We start from the raw sequence: 21,208 nt of genomic DNA on the forward strand, positions 1-21,208 counted from the left end.
ACTTCTTTTTAAGGAATGATGTCCTTTCAGCCAATGTGTGAGATGAGAATACCAGCAGAAAACATTAATAAATTTTTTTTTCCCCCAGGTGATACTAATTCCTAGTATCCTCCAAAGCACATGAATCTTAATGGACAAACTGAAAACTGAGGATAGGAATCTCAAGCAACATTCCAAAAATTCAGGTGCCCAAGTCTAAACAAGAAGTCCCAAACACTGTCCAGCCACTTAAGTATCTGCAAGCTTCTGTGTGCTTCCCTGCCCACAGCTGTACTCTGATGTTTTCCTACTGCACGCACCCAGGAGTATCATCATCTTGAGCAAGATGAGCATTTTGATAACTGAAGCCATTTCAGCTCAACAAAATTTGGTGTTTCTACACTTTAATTATCCCAGGAGACCCATAATCCAAGAGGCACAGTCAGAACATACCCAGGATTATTGACAGATTTAATTCAAAATAATTCATAGTAGCGATGGTCCTTTTCATTAGTCTAACAATTTAATATCATACAAATTATTCTGAAACAGAAAATCTGCCCAATATTCATGTGCTATTGTAACCTATAGCATAATATACTGAAGTGTAATATGCATCAAATAAAATGGACTACAAGTTCACGCTACAGCTGTTTCTAAGGCTAATTTTCCAGCAGGTTCCTTGGATCTCCTTTTGTCATGTCTCTTTTAATTAGCTCAGATTGGAAAAGTATTTAAGTAAGGAGCACATACTACATTTTGCAAGACTACAGGCTTCACAAAGCAAATTCTTTATCTTCAAAAGACAAGGGTAAAATCAAATAGATGTATCCTTATTTCTCCTACACCATCTGTTTTACATCTCTCTAGCTCAAAGGACTACTGCATTCCATTCTGTGCAACCTAAAACAGTATCTCCAAACCAACTCAACAGGAACAATTCCTGCTTTAAACTAAGGTTCTCCTCCAACGACAGTCACTTCTTTAGAGGACACAGAATTGTATTTATTGACTAAAATGTAAGTGTATTATTCATTCTATTGCTAAAACAGCAAAGTAAAGAAAGCATTATTTAAGCCTCCACATCACCTCGGGTTCTCTGTAGTTTCATATCCACCTGTGATTATAATTCATCTAGCACAAACCACTACCTACAACTATTTCAACTGCTTTTTCTTGATTACATGTTAATATAGGAAGACAATTATATCAATCTTTTAATAACTAAACACCAACCAAATTTGACCGTATAGACATGAAAGCATAGCATTGCATTTGAAACATTAAGAGTACAAGTTCATCTAGGTGACTTGCGGTACAGGTTCTAACTAATTTTCAGTTTCCCAAAGATTACAAAATTTAAGATGGTATGTCAGTACACATTAACATGACACGCTTCCACTCAGCTGAAAGCATGTAATTGCTCTGGTGAAAGTGAGAACACATTTTTTGGACAGCAAAAGACTGGCAAGGCTGAGGAAAGGCAGGAAGAGCAATGTATAATTATTATTTAGCAATGCGATTGTATTTTTCTGTTTAAGGCTCCTACGGGTGGACTTAAAAGTCACAGTTACGTAATTAAATTCATTTTACATATGAATAAATATCACTAGTTAAATGGACAGTTATAAATTGTAATGCTATTCACAATTATTTTGCCTCATCTTGTTAAAGAAAACTGTTAGATAAAATGGGTTTCTGAGTTCAAGAGAACATTGCAACAAACATGTAATATTCAAGTTATTTAAAGGAACAACTTAATTCTTTACACTAAAATGTGGCAAATAAGCTTGCCAACCACATAGCTTAAGAACTACGAAACAGCAAAAAAAGAAAAAAAAAAATCCCATTATAATGCACGGATTACCTGTGTAGTTTGGGGATTAACACAAGCACTAGGAATTGCAAGAGAGTTCATACTGGAAAAAAAGGACTATAGGAAACCTCCTATGTCCCTAAAAAGAAAGCCAGAGGGGTTGGTTTGTTTGTTTGTTTTAAACGCAGACAATTCAGAAATCTTGCATCAACATAGCCAGCTCCACCATCAAGATGTCTTGGTTCTTGCTGCAGCTGTACTTCTGGTAAGGCTGTTCCAGAACCTGATGCCTGAACACCAGAAATATCTGTCCATCTTAAGCTGATAGACAGCTATCCCATCCCCCTCAATCATCTTTTTGCTAGGTTAAAGAAGCCAAGCTCTCTTAGCCTCCTCTTGTAAGACAGACTTTCTGTTTCACGGATGATCCTAGCATCTCTCTATTCGCCTGTTCACGTAAAAGTTCATTTTTCTTGAACGTGAGTGATCAGAACTGTACACATTAATCCAGATAAAGTTCCACACTGGTGCCTTGTCCAAAAGGATTAACATTTCCCTACCTCTTGTACTAGAAATACCTCACCTAATACATCCTAGGAGCACATCTACCTTTTTCACAGCTGTGTAACAGTGGTGGCTCATAGTAACCCTATGTCAAACTGATCTACTCAAATCTTTCTTCTCTTGCTTCAAGACAAAGAGTTTCAATTCTATTGAAGATTTGCTTTCCTCAATTTTCATTCAGATGAACACATTCACTAAAAAAAGTCCTTGCCACCAAATTAGCAATTTCACAGACCAATTTTGTGGACTGGAAATCATCCAGTTCTGCATAATCTGGGCACGTTCAACTCCATGTTAAACTGAAAGAACACAGTTTGGTACAGAGCTGTGACAGAGGGCAGTCATACTCAACTAGCAGTTTTTAACTCACACAAAGAAAAGTTGGCCAGCAGTTATTATATGGATTATGCTGAGAAAAAAGAGTTTTTAAAAAAAGGAAAAAGCTTAAAACAAGTATTTACCTATCTTTTTTGCTCTTCCCTCTTTGCTTCCCTGCAAGAATCCGTAGTTCTTCTTCAGTAGGATGCTGGTACCACCGTAAACTAAAGAAGAAAAAAATCTCAAGTAAAACAATACCAGTACTGGCAATTTACAGTGGTTTTTTTTTTTTTAAAAAAAAAAAAAAAGTATCTCAATACAAATCTATACGCATATGAAGAGACTGGTCATTTGCAACACCTAAGCAAGATACCCTTCTGTGCAAGTACCAACCCTGCCTGAACTGAACAACAACAGTTAAACTTCAGTTCTCTGAAGTATGAGATGCTTATTCATAATTAGAAAGCTTTGCCACTTTGTGCTTCAAGTGAAGGGTTTTCACTTCTTAAAACACCAAATTCTCAAGTTATCGTCAAATACAGCAAACAAGGTTGTACCAATATTGGAAAAAGTTCACCAGAATAATTTTAGCATTACAATTATGCATTAGAAGTATATTCTGAACGACTTTATAAAGTATAATTTTGCCTCTCAAAAAAACAGTAATTTTCCAGAATCTGGAATAGCTATCATTAAACAACCATTACCAGTCTCTTTTCTTAGACAGAGCAGATCACAACATCAACATTCCTTTCCTAAACACCTCCTCAGTGATATCTTCAACTTCACTAGAAAAAGTCCTATTAAAAAACTAATTCACATGTAGATGAGCTGCAAGTTTTTCCACATTCACAAGTCAAGGCGTATCACAGAATCACAGAATCACAGAACGGCAGTGGTTGGAAGGGACCTCTGTGGGTCATCTAGTCCAACCCTCCTGCCGAAGCAGGGTCACCTACAGCATCATCCGTTGCTCATTTACTTAAAAGGCAAGTAGTGGCCAAGAAATGCCACTCTCTCCCATGAGGACAGGCTGAGAGAGTTGGGGCTGTTCAGCCTGGAGAAAAGAAGAGAAGGCTGCAGGGGGACCTTACAGCAGCCTTTCAGTACCTGAAGGGGCCTACAGCAAAGACTGGGAAAATATTTTCAGCAGGGCTTGTTGCGACAGGACAAGGAGTAATGCCTTTAAACTAACAGAGGGCAGATTTAGACTAGATATTAGGAGGAAATTTTTTACCATGAGGGTTGTGAAACACTGGCACAGGTTGCCCAGAGAGGTGGTGGAGGCCCCATCCCTGTTAACATTAAAGGCCAGGTTGGATGGAGCTCTGAGCAACCTGATCCAGTTGCAGATGTCCCTGCTCACCATACGGGGCTTGGGCTAGACAGCCTCTAAAGGTCCCTTCCAACCCAAAGCATTCTGTGATTCTATGAAATTCTGAGAAGGAAAAACAGAGATGGTTAAGTCTCTAAGGCAGTATATTTTACCAGGAACCCTAGTAGCTGAAACAAGGCCATCTCCACATTCAGTAAGGGAGGGTTACTGTCCAGATGCAGGAAGTGTGTCAGTCCGACAGCCATTCTGCAACGCTGAGGCAAAGGAGCCCAAGTATTAACGGGAACAGACTTGGTAAATTTATGTGGAAGTACTTTTCTGGAGTAGGAGGCCACTAATTGGCGATACAGGTCAACACAGGGTAATAGTCAGATGATGATGGTATCCACCAACATCAGTTACTTCTCACGTTAAGAAAACCTCATCAAGTAGAACCGCTCAAATCTACTCTGGTGAATTAGAGATCATGTTACATCCAATTTCAGAAAGAAGCAAGGCAAATGTGGAAAACAAACACCGAACCCAAACAATCTCTAAGCCACTTGATCACACTTGATTCCCAGCTCTGCTCTGGAAAGGTTTCCTGACTCTAGTAGAAGTTTGGTCCCCCATCTTTACATTTTCAGAATATGACCTTCCATGTAAATATAAAAAATTCTGTCATTCTTCTTCGAACATTGTCTACACAACAAATACTGAGGGAGGTTCACTGCTACAAGACTTGTGCTAAAATCAGAAACAGTCCTAAATGCAAGCAGCCAGGACAAGCAATATCATGCACCTTCTACCCTCCTTACAATGGCATGGACGCTACTTGTGCACACGTGCTGCAAGAGACACTGGATAAACACTACGAGGAAGAACACGTACAACTGTAACAAAATGTGTGCTATCACTGAGCATACGCCTGCCTGGCAGATCTTAAACAGGAGACACAGGCCCTCCGCCCCGATACTGTCCATGACACTATACTAAACCCAGCTGAGCACAGGGAAGTGGGAATGAAGAGAAATGGTGTGACAAAAATACAACACATTTCAGGAAGAGCTCCTAGTTTTGGCAGTTTAATTGCAGGTACAATGAAGCATTAAACAGGCCGTTTCACAGAGCTCATGAACATTATCTTAAAATAACTTTAAAACTGGCATTAGTGGATACGTACGAGTTGAAGCCAGCAACATTACAAAGCATACAGGCTGGTTCATTGGGGGTTTTGGGGGTACATTGGGGGTTCCAGGAGCCTGTGTCTGTGGGTACTGCTGGGCTGAAGAATCAGCTGATGCTAGGATTTCTTCAAGAGAAAAGAATTTCAGTACCAACCAGTAATACATTACAGCGATCCAAATCGCTGCACGCTGCAAATTTCCCCCGAAGGAATTCACTGCCAGTTCAAAAACTGAAAATGGCAACTACGACAGGCTTTGCATGAACGGGGAGTTATGCGGGGAAGAGGAGGGGCTGAATTTGGTTTGTGGGTTTTCTGAGGCATCATAAGAGTGAAAGTTATTTCAATACTTTATTTTTATCATGTGCAGTCCCAGCTGAAAAATTTGCTGTTTGTTTGCAAATTGCCTACAAAGAGACTTCTTTTAAGACTGAGAATCACACAGAAACCACAGCAACAACTTTCGCATCCAAGAAGACAAACTACTTTGGAGATATTAACTTCTTCCTATCTTTCACATGACCTAGAGAAAGTGTCAGAAAGCAGAGAAACAGTCTTCTGCTGTGTCATTCACCGTCTCCCAGACCCAAACCTGGCATGCTGACAGTACCACAAGTAGTTCTGCAATGATGAAAGTCACCTGTGTCAGAAAGCTAATTTTTCAAAATCTTCCCTGCACAGAGAAATAGTATCTAATACAGCAGAATACACAAAATTCTTGTTCTGTGTAACACACTAACACAAATCAAACACTTCAACCACAATTTGCTCTTAATTACACTACAGAATTACGTTGCCAGTGATTCCTCATTACAACGTATCAGGAGGCAACAGTTTCAGGATTCTTTAGTTAGTAAACCCTACACACTTTGCATTTAAAATCTCAGAACCAAGAGACCTGAAAACACATTTTCACAAAGGCAGAGATAAAAAAAAAGTTCATATCTGCTTTAGCTTATATATGTTCAAAACTGAGATCCCACAACTGATTACTCTGTAGCTTTGACATATCCAAGTTAGTCTGAACAGCAACAGCAGCACAGATAGGCCCCAGTTAATTCCAGTGATGGTCATTAACGAATGCACAACAAAACATCCATTTTCTCCTGTCTTCCTGAAGCGGCCTGAAAACAGAACAACTGAAGAAGCTAAGCAACTTAAAAGCAACATTTTTGTAGAGAATGTGTTATTAGTTAAAAATGCAAAGGCCTGTGCAGATACTTAGGCTGCCAGTTCACTGACTTCAATAAATACGAATATTCAAATTCTGTTCAAGCTCTGAAAATGGCATTGATAGAAAAAGTTCGTATTTCTTCTCAAATTTAAGTAATTTTTCAACACTCAATGATAGCTGTTCATTCTGTGAACGAATAATTATCTTACTTCTGTCCATTGTAACAATTCTTTTAAAATTTGAAATGTCTATGTCTTCTTGTAATAGACTTTGAACGTACACATACAGCCATTTTGAAACCAGCTGGTCACTTAAGAGTTGCTGGCTTGTCTGGTAATGTGTTTTAGCCCTTGCCAAATGGGAGGGAGGATATCTACAGACATTTCAGAACTATCTTCTGCAGAAAAGCCTCGCAACCCTTTGGAAGAATGACGCTGAAGCCAAACAACTTAAAAACCAGTTTTGGGAATCAAAGACTAGTTGAAGTATATTGACAAAGGAAAGGAGGAACAGGTGGTAACTTCTAGAAAAGCTGGACTGCTTAAGAGTGCTGCTTCTTGTAGCTGTACGCTTAGGTGTGTATAAAACCCTGTACCACTCCGTCCACACAAGTCTGTCAAGGCAGTGTTGGCAAAAAGACAGAACAAAGGAAAATGGGTTAAACATAAAAGATAATTTGTCAGCTAAACTAAGAAAAGAACTGCTTTTCTTTCTGCCATCAAAATTCAGATTCTTGTCACAGTGAAGCTTCTGACTTGTTTTTATTTCTGGAACACAAAGTTATTCACAACGACCGAAATTACAATGCACTAAAATAGTTACTAGATGAACAGAAGAACACTGAAAAGCAACAATGAGATTTTCAAGGCTACTAACATGGAAGGCCATAATAAGACTCCCACTGACTTCAGTGGGAGCAGAAATCCACAAGCACAAGTGCAGAAGTCCTGCTTTATGTACTTATCAATCTGCTGAAGTGCAGACATAAAAGGAGAAAAGGATGATGGAAAAATATTTGAACAGCAAACCTCTCCCTATCATTGGCACAAGGCATGCCTCAGAACAAGGATACAGGAAGCAAAAATTTCACAAGAATGAAAACCATGGGCATAATATTGAGGAATTCTTTAAAAAGAGCAATTTAACATATAAATTTTGAAATAAAAGTTTAAATAAATCTTTTAAACATTACGTTAAAAGTACAAACTGTCATTTGAAGAATAACTGATAAAAAATTCTATGGTAGTAACACACTTTAAAAATAAGTGGTATGCAGTTTCATCTTAATTCATATAATACCCTTTTTAGAGCACAAAAAAGGTGATCAATACCCTGCAGATATGTTCAACAATGAAACTTCACAGGACATTTAAGAGTACGATTCCTGCTCATATTTTTCACCTGTCAATTACTGTTTTGCCATTACACCTAACCACTGATACCCAATATGCACCTAAAGAACACTTACAGTCATTTTTCATTAGCAGCTCTGTGGGTGATGAAATGGTGAAAATTAAACAGAAAAAAGTTAGTAATTTCGAGATGCAGAGGAAAAGAGGCAACGTAAAATTATACCAGACTGGTTAAGACTCCTATGGAGCTCATCATTATTCAAGGAAACTCCTTCAGAAATCATGGAGTAGAGATTTGGTATTCTCAAAACTTTAACAATCACAAAAAACAGCACACTACCTTCTAATCATACAAAGTGTTTTTCTTCCCAAATGAAAAAGCAGTGTCTATGATTTTTTTAATATTTAAGATACTGATTTATATTCAAAACAGCTCATGGTGTTCGTTATTACAGATACAGCCACACAGGGAATGCTCCCCTTGCAACCCATTATGTCTGTTTGATCTATTGTTATGAGGAAGTAGTGTATTGAAATTTACACTAATCCTGTCCCACGGAGTATTAAAAAAACCAGAATTTTTAATAAATACCTAAGCACTCTTTATATGCAAGGCTAATCAGCAGGTGGATTATGAAGAACACTGCAGCAGTGGAGAGAAAAAAATCCTTCCATTCTTCAATGTTTTGTATTCAGCTTACAGTATGTAGCTTGTGCTTTTAATATAAGAGCTGGACAACAGCTAACTTTATGACTGATACAATTAACAGCAACACACAAGTCTTCTTTTACAGCAACACTGCCTTCATACCTTGAGCCTGTAAGTCACGTTTCACAACGCTATGGTAATAAAATTAAAAATACAGGTTAATTACTTTTCAACAAAACAACCTAAATTAGTATGTTTTACTATTACTACTCTAATGCATAATAGTATTACCATATTCACACACCGTATAGCAACTGTTTCTTATCTTACCTGCCACTACAGAGAAGCCAACGAGCAAGAGAATAGTGAGGTATGATCTTCTGAATGACACTAGCCATTACCATGGTAACCACCAACTGTACACCTATCACACCCTGTAGAGGAATAAGTTAATAACAAGTCAATAAGTGCTTTAGAAAAGTGCTGACGTACCTTTAAAAAAAGAAAAATAAGAACATCTTGTATGGTAAGGATAACATTGTTTGTTGTTTTTTTTTAAACTGGAGGGGAAAAAAAACCACTACCTTATCAGTTTTTGAGAAATCCCCTGGAACTTGCTATGACCAGTTACGTGCTTCACCGAAGGGAAAAGGCATTGCCAGGTCACAAGGCCGGTAACACAAGTCCCCCGTTTCACAGGCTGTAGGGCCACATGCAGAAGTGGCATTTCGCAAGACATCAAGCCTTAAAACTACATCACTGATTACAGTCTTGGTTTTTGTGGTCTCTTCAGTTCTGACACGATTTAACAGCTGACACTGCACAAACCCACTGGAAGTAACAATAATTTACAACATCTGTGTCATGAAATTTCAGCCTTTGACTAGCGCAGAGCATTTGCTCCTCGCTGAACCGCAGGCACAGGTCTGGAAGGGAGGGGAGCGCACACAGCAATCAGCACAGCTTCACTTCAACACCCAGCTCCGGATCGGGATCTGGCACCGCAGCGGAGCCGGAGGCAATCTCATCCACAGACACTCAGCAAGCTTTCATTCTGAATAAGGGTTGTCGGGGTTTGGTTTTTTTTTAAGCAAAGCAACTTTAAACTTCTAAAGCTAAATAAGTGAAATACTGCATCGTTTAAAGTCATTAGAGTAATAAGTTTTATCCTGCACATGAAATTCTATCAGCTAACATCAACATCATGTTAAAAACCATCATGAAGAGCACGGACCGTATTTCCTCTATTTACAGGCAAGATTTTCATGCTTAAAACATCACAAGCAATAGTAAACAGAAAAAGTGTCAAACACAGATATGCAAGGGAAATTTACAAAATCATGCAAGTGAAAACATACCAAGAACCAACCAGACAAGCTATTTCCACTCTCTTAGACTGTTTTTCAGACTACTTTTTCATGGAGAGGAAGGTAGACACTTAAATCGGCACACAAAATGCCACAGTTAAGTGGTGACATACAGAAGTTCATATCCACTTTCACTCTGGGATATCAACTTTTGGGTATTGCTAGCTACTAACAATATTTTGAAGATAAAGTATTTCCCTCTCTGTCTGTCGAAGCCAGGAATTACACCTCACTAGCTTCGTACTGACATAATGTGCTACAGAAGGTCAGGAGGCAAAAGAATCCACATACGGAAGCAGTAGGCAATTAACCACTGGCAAATAAAACAGGGATTCTCTCATACACTTGAGAAACATTTTCTCCAACACTCCCCAAAGGAAAAAGTAAGATCCACCCCTGAAGAACACCTAACCAGCAGCACAGCATGCGGTATGGCCGTTGTTGAAACACATCCTCTCCCACCTAGCACACCTATTCTCTTGGAGGACATATAACCACACGTTATTTTTACCAGAAGTTTCTCTGAATGTAAAGACAAAACTGGAAGAGGAAATTCTTACAGAACGGTGGAACAGTTGAGGTTGGAAGGGACTCTGGAGATCAGCTGGCACAACCTTCCCTGTTAATAAGAGGGTAAACTCGTGCAGTTTGCTCAGAGCCATGTGTTCAGTCAGGTTTTGAATGTCTCCAAGGAGAGAGACCTCTCTAGGCAAACTGTGCCAGTGCTTGATCATTCTCACCCTAAACAGTTTTATAAGTTCTTATGTTTAAATGAAATATTCTGTATTATGCCCACTGCCTCTTGTTCCTTCACTGGGCACCACTGAGAACAGTCTCGCTCCACCTTCTTTGTTCAACCCCTTCAGGTATTTACACACAGGGCTAAGATACCTGCTGAACCTTCTCTAGGCTCGACATCTCCAGCTCTTTCAACCTCTCCTCATATGACAGATGGCCCAGTCTCTTCACCATCTTTGTGGCCCTGCGCAGGACTCTCTTCAGTAAGCCCATGTCTCTCCTGTACTGGGGAAGCCAAAACCAGACGTAGCACTCCAGTGTCTCACCAGTGCTGAGCAGAGGTGAGCACCTTCATCAACCTGCTGGTGATTCTCAGCATAAGGCAGCCCAGGGTGCTGTTGGCCTTCTTCGCCACAAGGGCTCACTGCTGGCTTATGGTCAACTTAATGACCTCCAGGACTCTCAGGTCCTCTTCTGCCAAACCGTTTTGCAGGTGGACAGCCCCAGCACGTGCTGGTGCCTGGGCTTCTTCCTCCTCAGCAGTACTGGCTTTTCCCTTTGCCGAGTCACATGCGATGCCTGTTGACTCGTTTCTCCAGCCTACAGCGGTCCCTCTGAATGGCAACACAACTACCTGATGTATCACTCCAAGTTTTGTACCATCTGCAAACCCGCTGAGGGTGCACTCTCTTCCATCTTCCTGGTCATTAACGAAGACGCTAACTAACACCGGCACCAGTATCAGCTCCTGTGGCACATCGCTAGCAACCGGCCTCCAGCTGGACTTTTTGCCACTAATCACAACACTGAGCTCAGCACCTCAGCCAGTTTTCAGTCCCCCTCACTGCTCATTTACGTAGCCCATACTCCATCAGTTTGTATACGAGTATGTTATGGCACACAGTGCTGAAAGCATTGCTAAAGCCAAGATAAACATTATACACTCTTCCCCTTGTCCACCAGGCTAGTCATTTCACTGTAGAATGCCACCAAGTTGGTCAAGCACGACTTTCCCTTCACAAATCCAAGCTGACTACTCCCAAACTCACTGTGTCTTTAATAACGTTTGGATTTAGTTTCCAGGGTTGTTTTATCACCACCTCAGGGATCAAGGGGAGGCTGACCAGCCTTTAGCTCCCATATTCTCACTTCTTGAAGACAGAAGTAACACTTGTCTTCTGAAGTCCTCAGCAACTTCCCCTGATTGCCACGACCTTTCAAAGACAGAGGGCAGCCAAAGAGAGTGACCTCACAACTCCCTCAGCACTGGTGGGTGCACCCCATCAGGATCCACGGACTTGTGTATCTACAATTTGTTTCAATATTCCCTAAAGTGATAGTCTTCCATGGAGAGTAAGCCTCCATTGCTCCAGATTCTCCTACCAGTCTTGGAAGCCTGGGATTTCTGAAGACAAACTTTATCAGTGAAGACTGGCAAAGGCAGCATTTGTATCTTGGTCTTTCCCATGTCCTTTGCCATGAGGTCTCCTGCACCAGTCAGCAGCAGGCCCATGTTTTCCGTCATAATACATCTGCTGTTGATACACTTGCAGAAGGTCTTCTCATTACCATTCACGCTGCACATCAAACTCAATTCCAGGTGGGCTTTGGCTTTCCTAACCCCACTTCTGTACACTCAGACATTTCTCCATATTCCTCCTGGGTCACCTGACTCTGCTTCCTTTCTATGTTTAAGTTTTGTCATGAGCTCCGTGTTCCTTCATGGATGAACTGTCCCTGGATGGACTGTCCCTGAGCTTGGAGGAGGCGATACTCCAAAGTTAACCAGCTTTCAGGCCAAAGTCTGCTCAGCTGAAGTCTAGGATTGTGACCCTGCTATTTGCCGTGCTTCCTTCTCTCAGGATCCTTTACCACCCAAAGGTGAATGCAGCAAAGGCTGCACTACCTTCACATCACCAATCAGTTCTTCCTCGTTTGCAAGTCTGAGGTCCAGCAAAGCACTTCTCATCAGCTCCTCAATCACCTGTTAGGAAACTGCCATCAAAGCACACAAAAAAATTCCGGGATTGCTTGTGCCCTGCTGTGCTGTCTCTTCAGAAGACGCTGGGGTGGCTGAAGGACCCTGCAGAACCAGCACCTGGAAACCTGAGGACTCTTCTCATTGTCTGAAGAAGGCCTTATCTTCTTCATGAATAGGTGATCTACAGCAGCCACCTACAACAACATCACCTCTGTTGCTCAGCCCTCTAGTCCCTACCCACAAGCTCTCAGATGGTCTGTTATTCATCCCACAGCAGACCTCTGCATCCCCACTGCTCTCACTTAAGAGCAAGTCCCCCTCCTCCCCAGCCCAGGCAGTCCTTCTAAAAGGCGTGCATCCACCAATGACAGCACTCCAATCGTATGAGCCACCCCATCACCCAAGAGTGCTAACCTCCCAGAAGAGGTATAAGACTTTCTTCCCCATAATGCCAGCCTCATTATCTGTGTGCAGGTATTTCCTTGTTTGTGTTTATAAATTGTGTGGGCCGTCTTCTGCCTTGTTTAGTTGTCAAGGACTCCACATCAGCCTGCACCCTTCACTTACCAACCCAGTCCACCACTTCTTCCTTCTTGATTTGTGAGTCATCACCTCCTTCAGTCCTAGTCTAAAGGCCTCAACACCACTTCGGCTAGCCTGTTGGCAAAGATGCTTTTGCCCAATTTGGTCAGGTGGATGCTGTCCGTTCCTAGCAGTCCTCGAACCTCAGAGACTGTCCTATGGTCATACAAGCCAAGTCCCTGCTGCCAGCCCCTGCTATGCAACCAGCTGTTAACTTCCAGCATCCACCACTCTTCATCAGCCTTCCCCCTCCTCACCAGCAAGATCATCTTTGGTCTTAAATACTGTACCAAAGAAAGTTCTCTTTTCTCTCTTCAATGGCTTTTTGGGTTTTTTTCCCCATTTGAATAAATCAGAAATTGTTTCAATACTGCTTTTATGAAAAAATACAGACAGATGAAGTGTTAAAATACAACTGAGGGAAAGTAAGCTAGCATAAATTACCTTTCAGCATTTGTAAACATTTTCCGTATGTTACCACCCATCTCATAACAAAGTGTCACCTTGAAGTACTCGTGACTTTTTTATAACTTGAAATAACACTTTGGGGGGGAGGTGTCAGATATCATTAACTTACTTTAGTGCTCAAGCCTGTCTTTGCTAAACCCTCCTCCTTCCTTGAAATTTCTACTGCTCCTTTACGTTGGTGCCATCAATTCTTTGAGGTACCTCAAAAAGTAAGACCTCACTTTTGCTTCTGCTCCATGTACCAAGACCAGCTTTCAATCTCAGTCTTCATCCCTGTACATGTTATTTTAAACACTCTACCTTTATTCAGGACTCTTCTCATCTTGGAGTCCCGTGCAATAAGATTACTCAAACCAACTCCCCAGCTAAGAGGAAGCGTACGTAAAACGAAACAAAGTGTTATTCAAACAAGCTGCTTGCATAATATATGTGATATATTTAAATTACTAAATTGCTCAGGAATTATATAGTTTTTATTTCTTTACAAAACAAACCACGCATTTCAAAATGAAATTTTTATGCTGACCACCTCACGATAAGCCCAACCACTTCCATCCAACGTGAGAGACACCACCGTCCCTCCATCTAGCCTGCCTACTAAGCCGTGATCCTCAGAGTTCACTATCTCAGCAGAAAGTTACATTACTGTTTCTCTAGAATAATGCTTTTATTAGGAGGACTGCCTAATCAGGTGCCAGTGTGTTTCTGCAGCTATTCCTAGGGCTTCCTGTTTGTAAGTAAAAGAAAATGCCTTTTCAACTCAAGACAACAGGAGGGAAACTGATGCAAACCAAGGCAGCATTTTTTTTTATACTAAAGTAGTATAGCATTTATCTATTTATAAAATAGTACAGTATAGCAGCAGGTCCACTAGCTGAGCTAAAATACCAACCATTCAACAGACTATTTAAAAGTGCACCTCCAGAAACCCCATTTCCTTACACAAGTGAAGGGTGCAAGTTGTAACTGAACCCATTAAGATAATTTCTTCTTGGCACACTGAATGTCTCTCTGAATCCTCCAGGCCCTCTTTCAGCAGAAATTCACTATACTCACTCCCATAAGGGTTATTGTTGTATTTCTTAAAAACAGAAATACTTAAAAAAAATTTCAGCTTACTACAGAAAACAACCTACTACATTTTAAGTTATTAAAAAAAAATTAAAAATAAAAAAACAGCTACGATATCCTTAATCTTAATTTTAAATCTGACTCTGTGGTGGAAATATCCTTTCGGCATTTTTCTACACTTCAAGCAATTAAAAAATGGATATACCCACTCACTTGTTCAGGGCATTTTTCTCTTGATTCTTGAAGGTTAGTGATCAACCACAAGCAATACATTAATTGAGTAAAGCTGTCACATGAAATTAAAAAATTCTACTCCATTAATCTTCTTGCAATCAGCCAAGAACACATGGCACAGAACTGCAGTAGGAGGTGTGCCCACTCAAAATAACATGCACAACATCTTGCCAACTGTACTCTTTCGCCTGTACGTGGTTACATACTACTTCTATGTTTATTAACACACTCTGGAAAAATCTACAACATCCCAAACTATCTCACATTACAACACTAGAATACACCTTCTTCCTGCTCCTGTCCCCAGCCACAAAGTACAGTGTCCACTCCATTTCAGGCTCTGTCTAGATCAAGTCTCCCATATACTTTTAAGTCTTCCCATTACCACTAATACCACTTTAAATTCAAAACCACTTGCTTCAGGAACATGAATAAAGATTGACTGGGTTGAAGTGGGTTGATTCCCACCAGTATCTTGTATCTTCTACTTACCATATTCTAAATTAGAGGACACAGAACTTAGAACTGAGCCAAAAAAAACACAACTTAAACACACAATCTAGCCCTGCTTAATAGAGTATGATACTTGTTTGAGGAAGAAGATGCTAAAGGGCAAAGTCCACATCACCTTGGAGTTTTGAGAGCCTCTGGCGAATAAAACCTGGAACCCATCAACCCACGTGATCTGTGATAAAGTAATTGAGCACACAATCATTGACAGGCTTCACTTACTAGAAATATTATTCCCCTCTTAGAGATAAGGAACTGCTGCACAAATTAGATAACATGTCTGCAGTTACAGAACAGTTTGTGGGAAATTACATCATTTGAATCCATTTTGCAAGACCTTCTGCACTCTCTGATTCCACATACATCCATGTCCTATCATGCTTCAGCATTTCAACTTGGAATTTGAAATCCAAATTCAAGACACTGGAGAGAGAAGTCAGTGTCCCGCTGATCAGACACTGCTATCGATCTGTATAATGCTGAGAAGCACGCGGCCCACAGAAAAGATGACTACGCAGGCAGTTAAGTCAGCTCCTCTGAAAGAAGGAGGCTGGCAAGCAACCTGTGGTAAAAGATGAGACTGAAATAGTGCAACCACGTAGGGACTACACTGCCTATTAACTGCAGTCTGGCTGTGTTTCTGTGACAGATGATGGTCTTTGATTAGAGGTGTCATAAAAGTCTTGAGCACCGTGCTCAGTTCCAGGCCCTTCAGTCAGCATGGCATTCTTGCTTTTGCTTGTGCAACACAACACGTGTTTTCCAAGAACTAAAACATAGCAGGGAGCGCATAAGTGGTCTACAAGAGAAGTGTCAGCAGCTACATTAGAGGGAAGATTGCCAGATTTCTTAAAATTATGAAAAAAAGAAAACAGGTCCAAAAGGCAATAGCGTAAGTTTGAATAAAGTACAATCTAGACTTTGGTTTTCACATTCTATACCTTTTATACTACACACCTGGAGACACTGTTGCTGATAATTCGGAGAACAAAAAGTAAGAACAAGTAATTAAGGTAAAGTTACAATACTCTTATCTGCTAGTTAAGTGTACTTATAATACACCGACAGCTATCTCCAAATACTAACAAAAAAAATAAACAAATTTTTAAAAGTACTTCTACCTAAAGGACATTTTTCTTTTCATCATGCGCTGATTAACAGAACATGCAGAGCAAAGATAGCCAAGGTTAATAGTTTTATGCCAAGACACCACTCCAGTTTCCTCATTTTGACCTTGTCCAAGGTCATTCTCCCACACACACCTGTAGTAACAAGTCAGGTTTTTTCTTCTTTTTTCCCCTACCACATACTTAGGTATTACATACAATTAAAACACCTAGCTTTACAGGGGACTTTGAAATGACTTGTTCTCTAGCAATAACCTTCTCCTCCATTGCACAACAAGGGCCCTCAGCTGAAGCCAACTGCTGTGTGCAGCAGGACTGCAGCAGCAATGCAGCTGCATACCTGAAACGCAGCTACCAGATTCCATTTCACAACCTCACCTTTAGAAACGCAATGCCAGCTACCTACCTTCTGAAGTGGCAAGCCCTGCAAAAACAAGACTTTTTTATCAATCTCTTTTGATGGTAGCCCACAAACATACTAAGAGGGTTGTGAATTTTCAAGTAAGAAGCGGAAAAGCTTCTATATTAGTAGCAACCAGCAACATCTCTGGGAGAATAAAACAAATGTTATTTTCTGCAATTCCAAAAATGCAATGGTATTTGTGAAGCCTAGAAGCCATGCCAATTCAACCTATCTGAAATGCCACTTGATCAATGACACATTATTGCTTTTGCTGTTAGACGAGACTTTTCCATATGCAAAATTTTCTCTGCAAGTCCATGCTCAAGCTGCACCTTTTAAAAGACAGCACTCTCCTGAAATATAAATGCCATTCAAAATTGTTTGCTAAACAGGAGAAAACATGGAATGGACAAAGAAAGTGAGCTCGGCTAACAAAGTCTTAAAACGAATGCTTCCTGGGAAAAAGACCATTTTCACAAAATACCTACCATTATAACAGTATCTTGTATAGTCAGCAATCTCAGGCAGTTCAAATCTTATTTGTAAAAATCAGACATTCATAAAGCTAATTTTGGGAAAGAAATCTATGCCAGGAGATCTCTGCAAAATTTAGATTTTGCTTCTTTTCTCGTGGCCAAGTTCTCCCTGGATTTGTATCCTCCTATACCTACCACTGTTTACAACACAGCAGAGAGGAACAGAGATGCAAAAAGTGGCACGAAGGACATACAAGGAATCTAGGACTACCACCGAACAGCTCACCTTCGCGGGTCTTTCCCACCCAAAGGCCAATTCTCTCCTGACCGGCGTCTCTCCACGTGTTCAAAGGAGAGCCATAAACTGCTAGACGGCAGCAGCCACCAGCAGCCCAACCCCCTTTGCAACAAGGTGTTTTGTTTAAAACTGGAACCACATTCCAGTCAGCCAAACGCACCTTACCTGCCAGTCTTGCTTCTCTTTCCACTGAGGCTCTCTAAGCACAAAGGTAACAGAACTAGTGATCATTAGGCAAATCAAGTTAGGGCTGTAGAAAAGGGCATTTATAAAATCACAGAATTATGATCATTACTGAAGAAGCCAATACAGAATGCTTGCTGTGCAGAACACCAATAGATGTCCAACATATTATTAAATTACAGGTAAAACTAGTTCAGCGGACTGATCTACTACAGAGGAAAAACCAAGGTTATATTGTATTATTACTACTCAAAGATTTTACAAATCTAGTTTACACATATTTCCCCAACTAACACAAGCAGGAGCCATGAAGCTCTCACTCTCCAAAACACTCACTTTTTAAATAGGGGGCTTTGCCATGACAGAAATCCTTGCAAGTGTAAAAAGCGAAGTCTTTTAATGCCTCTGCTGAACAGTCTAAAACACCATGGCCCTACATACTATTAAGATGCTTGCACAGAGTGTAAAGTTGTGAGGGTAGCTGGCACTGCCACCACATAAACGAGTCCTCGTGGTCCCAACTTGGCAGAGCGCTGCCAGTTAATTGTTTTGATGACTTGATTTATAAGCCTCTTGATGCAAAAGAAACTGATGAACATTTCATTCTCCTGTTGCTTTGGAACTGGAGAATACAGCATAAAAGCAGACCTCCATCTCTTCACTTTGCTTACGTCACAGAATCACACACAGATTATTTGTCCATACTGAAAGCAACAAGCAAAGAAAATTGCCTGTTTTTCTCACCCCATCAGGCAACAGCAGCAAGCACTCCATTTATTTAAAGAAGAACCTACGCTGAGAGGAACAAGTGTATTTGCTTGCGACTTTCCAAAAGTAGCTTCAAATACACAGAGCTAGACGACAGCACCCATACTCTCCTGCATATGACAGGAGCCTCTCAGGACCTTTTGATCAACCTCCACAGAAAAGAAAAAGAACGTAGGAAGAGACATAATGAGAAAAAATCCTGGCCAGTTCCTTTCAGATTTCAAGACATACATAATTAAAAAATACCTTAGTAGAATGAGGTGATTAAATATTTAAGTATTAGAAAAAGACGGGTTTTACTCAAAGCATAACTCCAAAGTGTATTCCCCAAGCAAGACTTCCACCATTTGAACAATCACGTTGCTGTAGCTAAAACTGCTCACTGAAATGTATATCCATTTGGAAGAGAAACGTATGCATTAACGGCACACAAAAAATATGTTTTTATACCTGCACTCGCGCATCCCTATGGTGCCTCACATGGCTCACAGCTGTAAAATAAGCATGTTAAAAGCAGTGCCTACCAACTCCAGTGTTGTAAATGGTAAGAAACACCTAAACACAAAACTTGGCGTAGCTTTATAGCGAAAGGTAACTTCTCATTATATTCCCACTCATGAAATGCTCAGGCTCCCCTCTTCAAGCTACATGTCCTCAACCAGCCGATGTCGTTAGCGGCAACTACACCAACTTCGCTCTCCCGCCACTGCCCACACAACAAACTCACCACACGCGGCAAGTCCTGTCCGTGCCGAAGCACCTGCCCAGGGACGCAATCCCACGCGGGATTTCCCCCCAGTCCCAGACGGGATATTTCCTCCGCAATCCCAGATGGGAATTTTCTCCCCACAATCCCAGCCGTGAATTTTCCCCCAATCCCAGATGAGATTTTCTTCCCCGCAACCCCAGCTCGGACTTTTCCAGCAATCCCAGACGGGATTCCTCCCCGCAATCCCAGCTGGGACTTTTCCAGCAGTCCCAGGCAGGAAATTTCCCCCCCAACCCCAGCCGGTATTTCTCCCCCCTCCAACCCCAGGCAGCATTTCCCCCCCCCCCAACCTCAGCCGGGATTTTTTCCCCCCTCAACCTCAGCCGGGATTTTCACCCCCCCCAACCCCAGCCGGGATTTCCCCCCCAAACCCGGCGCATTCGCGCGCTGCCTCAGGCCGCGGCCGCGACCCGACCCCAGAGCACGGAGCAGAGAAAAGCCGGGGCCTTGGCAAAGGTATCCCGAGAGGCCCACGGCCGCGGCGGATTAAAGAGCCCGTTTCGGGGGGGCTCCGAGGGAGACGCGAGGCGGCAGCTCCGCGCCTTCGCTGAAGACCCCGCTCCCCCACACGCGGCCCGGGCCGCAGAGCGCAGCGGATCGCCCCGCTCCCCCATGAAATAACCCTCCAAGGCGGGACACGGCCACCGGGAAGGCCAAGCTCACCATGGTGCTCGAGCCGGCCCCGCCGCCCGCCGCTCCAGCCGCCCGCCCCGGCCCCGCTCCCAGCACATAAATCCGCCGGGCCGCTCCCGCCGCCCGACAGGCCCCGCCGCGCCGGCTCCCGCCCGGAGGTCACGCCAGGACCCCGCCACCACGAGGCCCCCCACTCCCCACCCTGAGGTGGCCGGCTAGCTGCCTGAGCGGACGGGGACGCGGCGAGGAGAGGGCGCACCTCGGAGGCCACCCCCGCGCCTGCCGTTCTGTCCCCGCCGGCAGACAGGGAAAGCAGCGAGGAGCGGCGCCAGCCGGCGCTCACCGCCTGCCGGTTCCTTTGAGCAAGCCCCGTCAGGCAGCGCACCGGGCAGCCGGCACCGGCGCGACCCCGGCCATGTGACGGCGGGAGGTCGCCCGGAGAGCTGGTTTCCCTGCTGGACCCGGCGGGGCGGCGGAGTTCACCGGGAGGGACGCGGGGGAGAGGCGGGAGGGCCGGGAGCGGGGGTAGGAGGGGGAGGATTCACCGGCGGCACGAAGGCAGCGGGGCACGGTGGCGCGTCCGCGCATGCGCCGTGGTGGCTGCCCCCGCTCCGGGCCGGCGGCGCCGAGGCGCATGCGCAGAGCTGGAGGGTGAAGCCGGAAGTGGGGCGGCGGTGAGCAAGATGGCGGCCGCGGGTCCTCTGTCGCTGCGATAACAAAAAGGCTTTTTTTTATTTTTTGTACACCCCGCTACTTTAAATTTTCCGCCGCGCGTGAACTGGAAGCTCAATTGCGAGCGTTCTGCTGGCTGGGGAAATAGTATTTTCACAGCAAATGCGGGTCGAGGTGCGTTGGTGTTTGACAGGCTTCACCTGCCCGGCAGAGAGTGCCGAGACGGGGATTCGCCGTGGGTCGAAATCTCGCTCCACACACCTAGGGAAAGGGAATTAAGCGCCGTCTTCACAGCTGCCATGGAGACTTAGAATGAAGTTCTGACATTTTTCAGTTGTTCCTTTGGAATGCGTGGCGGCTAAAAGGGAGACCCGGCAAAACCCACTTGATGTCATGGTAGTAAGAAAACGGAGCAGACAGGCTTAAAAGGAAATCCTCGCAGATAGCAGGGGTACCGGGGACAAAAACGAGGCGGTTTTGACTTATTCCAACCATCTCACTTTAAAGTCAACAAGTCTTGGTCCTATGCCTGTATTAACACCAATTTGCTAATGTTTGTGGCGAATGCAGCACGG

General features: G+C 42.8%; 1 protein-coding gene across 6 annotated transcripts in view; it reads right to left on the reverse strand.

Moving 5' to 3' along the window:
* TMEM161B (transmembrane protein 161B) overlaps positions 1-20,291 on the reverse strand; it is a 55,055-nt gene extending 34,764 nt beyond the window's left edge. For 4 of the 6 annotated variants that reach the window (XM_075447286.1, XM_075447285.1, XM_075447284.1 and 1 more), the window contains exons 1-3: positions 19,992-20,062; positions 8,684-8,787; positions 2,821-2,901 (exon numbers count right to left, since the gene is read on the reverse strand). In XM_075447286.1, coding sequence (XP_075303401.1) covers positions 2,821-2,901; positions 8,684-8,787; positions 19,992-19,994 — 188 coding nt within the window. In that variant the 5' untranslated portion in view covers positions 19,995-20,062. Of the gene's footprint in view, positions 1-2,820; positions 2,902-8,683; positions 8,788-19,286; positions 19,358-19,991; positions 20,063-20,220 lie in introns of those variants that run through there. The other 2 variants (XM_075447288.1, XM_075447287.1) reach the window with 2 other exon arrangements.
* Positions 20,292-21,208: the final 917 nt, after the last annotated feature.

Source organism: Opisthocomus hoazin, chromosome Z (genome assembly GCF_030867145.1).
Source record: "Opisthocomus hoazin isolate bOpiHoa1 chromosome Z, bOpiHoa1.hap1, whole genome shotgun sequence".
NCBI lineage: Eukaryota > Metazoa > Chordata > Aves > Opisthocomiformes > Opisthocomidae > Opisthocomus > Opisthocomus hoazin.